The 6,892-nt window shown below is 59.2% G+C and overlaps 1 protein-coding gene across 1 annotated transcript; it reads left to right on the top strand.

Moving 5' to 3' along the window:
- The first annotated feature begins 502 nt into the window (after positions 1-502).
- On the top strand, positions 503-5,806 carry VAX1 (ventral anterior homeobox 1). Its single transcript, XM_086681315.1, has 3 exons — positions 503-758; positions 1,929-2,116; positions 3,963-5,806. Exons 1-3 carry the CDS (start codon positions 518-520, stop codon positions 4,542-4,544), a joined length of 1,011 nt encoding a protein of 336 aa, XP_086537441.1. The 5' UTR covers positions 503-517; the 3' UTR covers positions 4,545-5,806.
- The last annotated feature ends 1,086 nt before the right edge of the window (positions 5,807-6,892 follow it).

The raw sequence follows: 6,892 nt of genomic DNA, 5'->3' as shown, positions 1-6,892 counted from the left end.
ATTATCCAAACAATTTAGTGTATTCATGAGGTAACCGAAACGTGGGGGCTGCGAAATTACCCGTAATCAATTGCAACAGCGAGTGCACGTCCCCGCGGGTGTCGGACAAGTAGAAGTCGCCGTCTCAGCCACAGGCGGGAGCCGCAGCATTTCGGAGTCGCTCTGCTTGCTACCTGATCGCCAGGCTGGGGACACTGGACGTGCTCAGAGGACGCGGACGCTGACGAGGCGGCCTCGCCGCGGCTCCATCGGGATCCTGGATCAGACCCGCCGCCTCTCCGCGAGCGCGCCACTCGCCGGTCGCCGCTGACCCGCCCGCGGTCGCCGCAGCCGCCCCGCGGGGACATTCATTCTTGCCGCTTGCCTCTCTCTGGGCTGGGCGCAGGAGCTCCTTTGTAGGGTTTTGTGCCCGCGGCGCCTCCTTTTTTTGTTGTTGTTGTTGTTTTTTTCTTTCTTTTCTTTCTTTTTTTTTTTCCTTCCTTTTTCTTTTCTTTCTTTTTTCTTTTTTTTTTCCCCCATGTTCGGGAAACCAGACAAAATGGACGTTCGGTGCCACTCGGACGCAGAGGCTGCCCGGGTCTCGAAGAACGCGCACAAGGAGAGCCGGGAGAGCAAGGGTGCGGAGGGGAGCCTCCCCGCCGCTTTCCTCAAGGAGTCGCAGGGCGCCTTCTCCGCGTCGGGCGCCGCGGAAGATTGTAACAAAAGTAAATCCAATTCGACTGCCGACCCGGATTACTGCCGCCGGATCCTGGTCCGAGGTAGGAATGGGGTCGGGATGCAGGGCGCGTGTGCTTTGGGGGAGGACTCGGGGGCCCGAGCTGCGCGCGGCTCCAGACGCAGGCCCGCGGGGAGGAGGTGTCGGCTGCGAACTCGGAGAAAGTTACTGGCCTTTCTCCCCCCCACCCCCACCCCCACCCGCGGTCTGGCTGGCCGCTGGGCACTCGCACCCGGGGCGCGCACTCTCCTGCAGCCTCGACCCTCCGAGTCCCGAGGGGCCCCGCCTCCTGGGCTGCTGGGGAGCCTAGGGGCTGCGCGGACCGGCCGGGGCTCCGGGCTGCGGCCTCCGGCGGGGGAGAGGGAGCAGGACACTATGGAGGACTAGTGCGCGCTGTGCGAGCCAGAGGACCTGCCGCGAGCCTGCCTACGGGCTCCTGCGCCCTGGCGGGCCGAGTGCACCCAAGGGTAGTGCGGGAGCCGGAGAGCAGCTGCCGAACGCCGGCTACTGCCGGGCTAGTTGGCGCGCTGGGCCGAGGGCCCCGGCGCCGCGCTTGAGACTCGCCGCCGCCGCCGGGAGAAGCGGCTGAGCTGGGTCGCCGGGCCACGGATGTCGCCTCGGTGCTCCACTCGGCCCCGCTGTGCTGCGCGTTTTGCGCTCGGCTAGGGGGGCGGCGGTGGTGAGGCCCGGCCCCGGCCCCGCGCCGCCCCCGCCAGCAGATAGCCAGGCCCCGGCGGCCCAGACCGGGTCCCCCCTCCTTCCGCCGCCCCGGCTCAGGAGAGAAGGAAACCCCGGGCTGGGGCGCTGGGGCAGCGGGAGACGAGCCGGTCTACGCGCCCCAGAGCTGGGGACGGTGGGCCCCGGCCTGGTCAGTTTGGAGACCCTCAGGCTACAAGGGGACCCAGACCGCGCAGCCGAGGCTCCCAGGCCTGAAGGATCATCAGCTGATCTGGCATTTTTTTTTTTTCCCTCCCATGTCTAGAGGCCTCTATAAAGGCCAAGTCTGGTTCCGCCTCTCGTCATAGGTGTGGAGTTAGCCCCCTAGCTCCCCAAAACGCACAGTGTCTTTGCTCCCCGGCTGTGACCGCAGCCCTCCACCCCCATCCCCCACCCCAGACTGCAGGCAGCTGGCGGCGTGTCCTCAAGCCAGCTCCGGCCAGGGAGGTGGAGGGAGACGGGAGGGTTCCGGTGGCTGACATCTCCCCCTCCTCAGATGCCAAGGGTTCCATCCGAGAGATCATCCTGCCCAAGGGCCTGGACCTGGACCGGCCCAAGAGGACGCGCACGTCCTTCACGGCGGAGCAGCTGTACCGGCTGGAGATGGAGTTCCAGCGCTGCCAGTACGTGGTGGGCCGAGAGAGGACCGAGCTCGCCCGGCAGCTTAACCTCTCCGAGACCCAGGTACCGGGTGGCCAGGCCGTGCACAGTTCTGCACAAGCCTGCCTCCCCATCTCTATAACTGGCTCCTCCCGGGTACCCAGCCTGGCTCTGGACAGAGATGCCCAGGGGAGGCAGATTGGATGGAGTGAAAGACCTCAGGATTCCTTCCCTTCCATAAACCATTCCTTTCCCTCTACACCCTCACGTCTTCCAGGGCCTACACTCTGCCCTCCTTGGCCTAGCCCAGGAGGCCCCAACTGTTGTCCTTTGGAATTCTTTTTAGATCACAGTCTTGAGAATAACCTGCTTGCCTCTTCTGCTCCACAAGGAACCAATGTTTGTCCCTGTCTTGGCCATGCCATTTTGGTCAGATTTCCAGGCATCACCCTCTTTGGGGACCCCAGGCTTATTCAACACCCAGGGCTGTTCTGCAAGCATGGGGCTGGGGCCAAAGGCACCTGGGTGCTGAGGGTGACAACTAGATTGCAAAGGCACACATGCCTGAGATTTGCCTGTGCAGGCAGGCCGCCCTGCCCCTTAAGTCTGGACCCATTCCCAGCCTTGGGCACCCACTGGGCACCTAGGAGGCCCTGTCTTCTGTGACAATGATATATGGGATCAGGGGCAGATCTGGGGCCCTGGGAGCCATCACTGCCAACTACACTTTAGGTCTTTTCCTTTAGGTAAAATCCACATGACGTTATTGGAGTTAGTCACATAGACTCTGGACCCTGGACTTTTCAGGGCCGGAGAGCTTTGGGGCCTGGTGAGGGCATGGCATCAGCTTGGCCTAGGTAAGGGAGACTCCTTTCTGAGGGCCAGTCTCTTTCCCTGTGCCCAGCCCTAAAGCAGGTAAGGAGCATTTTAGGTCTGGGATCTGGGCAGAAAGCTGAGAACTGAAGACAGATCATCTTGAATGTTCTTTTTGAGTTTGAGTTGGCATGATAGCTTTTTCCTGTTTTCTCTGCTACCACCCCTCTTAGGTTTGCAAAATCTAGACCTTTCCATATAGCTGCTAAACTCCATTCTGGGCCACCAGGTAGGCCCGAGGAGGGGGCAGAGCGAGATGAGAAAGTGAGAGGGAGGTTGGCGGAGAGAATTTGGTTCACCCCAGCCTCCTGACTTCCTCCCATGATTCCAAAGTTCATGTTGGAGAACAGGTGATAAATTAAGAGTATCACTCAGAGCCTCCAATCCAGAGGCAGAGAGAGGAGGTGGAGATAGCTTGGCCTATAAAGTCCATCCTGCACAAATTATTCCTTCTACAGCCACCTTCCCAGCTTGCTGCTAGTTAATGGCCAGGTCTGACCCCAGTAAGCAAGTAACAGCCTCCTGAAGCCTTGGACAGTACTAATGCGGCAGAGGCTAAATTTGGTTGGGCCAAGGGCCTGGGTCCAGCAAAACAGAGCAACACTCCTCCTCACCCACCCCCTACTTCCCACACAGCAGCCTTCAGGCCTCACCCCTCTCCTGGAAATGTGAGCTCACAAGCCAGGATGATCCCCGTCTGGCTGCATGCAGGTAGCTAGGCAGCCCGGTGAAATTCTTTCTGGTCTTCCTTGGAGTTAGGATCACGGACATCTTTAATACTTTACTTATAATCTCTGACAGCCTAGGCCCGCTTCCACGACCCGGAAGCCCAGCCTAGTGCAGCTGTGTCCAACTCTTGGTGGCCCAGGGAGCTCCCCAGCCAGCAACCTCTCCTGCTGCGAGGTGGGGCTGGGACCGGGGCTGGGCTGGGGCTGGGGCTGGGGCTGGGGCTGGGAAAGGGACCTTCACGGAGCCCTCGCGTCCTGGGAGCCCGCCCCCCTTGACGCCGGTCTCCCCCTGCCCCTCTCTCCCGCCCTCCCTGCGCCCCTGCGCCCAGGTGAAGGTCTGGTTCCAGAACCGGCGCACGAAGCAGAAGAAAGACCAGGGCAAGGACTCGGAGCTGCGCTCGGTGGTGTCGGAGACGGCCGCCACGTGCAGCGTGCTGCGGCTGCTGGAGCAGGGCCGCCTGCTGTCGCCGCCCGGCCTACCCGCGCTGCTGCCGCCCTGCGCCACCGGCGCGCTCGGCTCGGCGCTACGCGGGCCCAGCCTGCCGGCCCTGGGCGCCGGCGCCGCGGCGGGCTCGGCCGCCGCCGCCGCCGCCGCGGCCGCCGCCCCGGGTCCCACCGGCGCCGCGTCCCCGCACCCGCCGGCCGTGGGCGGCGCTCCGGGCCCCGGGCCCGCTGGGCCAGGGGGACTGCATGCGGGCGCGCCGGCTGCCGGCCACGGCCTCTTCAGCCTACCCGTACCCTCGCTGCTCGGCTCCGTCGCCAGCCGCCTGTCCTCCGCTCCGTTGACAATGGCCGGTTCGCTGGCAGGGAATTTGCAAGAACTCTCCGCCCGATACCTGAGCTCCTCGGCCTTCGAGCCTTACTCCCGGACCAACAATAAAGAAGGGGCCGAGAAAAAAGCGCTGGACTGATTTTACGTGTTTGCCTGTATTTATATTTATAGTATCTATTGTGGTGATATTTATGGACTCGCGTATTCGGCGCCCGAGGCTCCTGGGCTGGGCTTCCCGCTCCCACCAGGCCTCTGACAGCTCTCCTTCCCCATTAGTCTCTGCTACCAATCTTATTTTGGGCTACTTTTTTTCTACCTTCCCTCCGTCCTCCTCTCCTCCCCCCAACTTCCTTCTGAATCCAGGAGAATCCAAAGAATTGGGGGGGGGGGGGAATGCCCGAATTAGCCAACTGATGCCCCAACCTATGCCAGGCCCTGGAAAGAAAAGACTGGTTCTAAGTCAAAGCACAGGCCACCTGCTCTAGATCGGGCCGGGCCGCTGCTGCCGGTGATCATTCTTAGGAATATTGAAAGAGGAAAGCTGCGCGCAGAGCCCTGGGGCTGAAAAAGCCGGTAGGTTTCGTTAGAGCAAAAAGGAAGACGTTCCTCCCTCTTGCCGGAGAAACCAGGGCTTTGGGGAGCCCCTGAGCCCCACTTTATGGACTGCTTGGGAGAGCCGATGCACACGCAGCTTTCTGGCTGGACAAATCTTGCCGATTCCCCACCCCCCCACCCCCAACACCTCTAGAGAAGCAACAATCACAACCACCCCCGACCTCAGGAGATACACCAAACGTCACGGTGGGCAACGGCGGTGATACATTTGATCGGATCAGCAATAAAGCCAGAGTATAACTACCATATAAAACCAGATGAAGCGAAACCAGTTTTTAAATACTCCTGTAACAATCCAGTTTGGACGGCTTACGAAAATCCACAATAGAGAACGCTCCGCGGGGCAATGCAAAATTCAAGTTCTGGGTGTTATGACTTTAAACGGGAACTTAAAAGGAAAAAAGCAAAGAAAAGCCAACGCCGCTAGTGAAAGACAATTCAGAATCTTTTCTCCGAGGCTGTTCGCGGCGACGGACGACAGCTCCCCGCTCCGGGAGCGAGGGAAGGGCGGCTGCCGGGCTCTTCTCGCCAGCGTCTCCCCGACGACGCGCAGGCAGAATTGCTGGGCTTGGAGACGAATCGATGCCCTTTGCGTCCTCTTCCCCACTCCCGGATTCAGGAAGCCCTTCCAGCACGCAGGAAACGACTGGATTTCAGAGCTCTTCTTGGAGGACCAGGTGTCAGGGACGGAGACGGGGACAGCGGGGCTACCGGGCCTCCAGTGTGGTAGTCTCGGTATTCAGATCAGCTACCTGCTCAGATAGGAAAGGCTTCCCTCCCCACACCCCTCCCCCCCACCCCCACCCCCCCAGGTTTCCACGGTCCCAAGTCAGAAACCCGGACCGCGACACCGTCACAGCCTCATCCCTTACCGGAGCCACAAACCTCCGTCCCCGCAGCTACGGCCACCCGCATTTTAACCAAAACTACAGACCTAGACGGCGAGGTGCCGCAGCGTCTAGAATGTATTTCTTCATCCGAAGCGAGCGCAGAGCATTTTTTAAAATAGTAATTTTATTGTAAATTATTTACGTCGGAAGCTCCCCCACCCCTCTTTTTTTTTCTTTTAGGAACTAGTGAAGAAAATAATGAACGATTCAAACATGGGTAGGTGTCACTGAATCCTGGCTACTAACTTTGTTCTGAATGTTTTGGATATTTGGATGTTTTGTATTTATGTGGTGAGAGTGAAATATATATATCTAAGATGATAAATGAGGTGTATTTTTGTCTTGTGTTTGAAGGATAAAAAAACAAATCAAAAAAGAAGAAGAAAAAAAAAAGGAAGAGAGACCCAGCAAATGACATGGCTCGGTGGCCTGGGGACTCCTGGGGCGGAGGGTGGCAGGCAGCCCCAGAGCTCCAGGCCCTGAAGCCAGTACCTGCCATGAGCTCCTGAGAGGAGGTTTGGGGCAGACTTTGGTCCCTAGAGACAACAGCCGCCTGGCTAAAATGTTGTTTCACTTCTTTGAGTGGGTCTCACTCTCTCTCCCTCCCAATAGGTTAGACCTTCAGGCCCTGCCCCCCGCCCCCATTCTCCCCACGTGGTGTTTCTGGGTTTATTTAGGAACTTGTGTCCCGACACCCTAAAGTTCCTGCCTCCTAACATTCCCAGTTTCTAGAGTTTTCCAGCCACATCTCCAAGCTGACCGGCAGTATTTTGGATTCATGCAATCACAGGGCCCGGAACAGTTACGATTTTCCTTTCTTCTGATTTAGAGTCTCTCGGCCGCTAAGAGAAACTTGAAGGAGCAAGAGAATGGAAAAGATATTAATTCCTGCACAGACCTCTTCCCCCACCCCACCCCAGTATATACGCGGTGGTGAGCGGATGTAGACGGTGCAGAGAGAACGCAGGGGTTGAGGAGGATA

The sequence above is a fragment of the Puma concolor genome, chromosome D2 (assembly GCF_028749965.1).
Source record: "Puma concolor isolate L17-30 chromosome D2, mPumCon1.1.hap2, whole genome shotgun sequence".
Lineage (NCBI taxonomy): Eukaryota > Metazoa > Chordata > Mammalia > Carnivora > Felidae > Puma > Puma concolor.
The sequence above is the reverse complement of the archived record's forward strand: the minus strand, read 5'-3'. Positions and strand labels throughout refer to the sequence as shown.

Bases quoted from the DNA above. Each gene is read 5' to 3' on its own strand.
- VAX1 (XM_086681315.1), top strand. From the start codon at position 518: ATGTTCGGGAAACCAGACAAAATGGACGTTCGGTGCCACTCGGACGCA. The intron at 759-1,928 runs GTAGGAATGGGG...CCCCCTCCTCAG, and splicing joins CCGCCGGATCCTGGTCCGAG to ATGCCAAGGGTTCCATCCGA. The intron at 2,117-3,962 runs GTACCGGGTGGC...CCCTGCGCCCAG, and splicing joins TTAACCTCTCCGAGACCCAG to GTGAAGGTCTGGTTCCAGAA.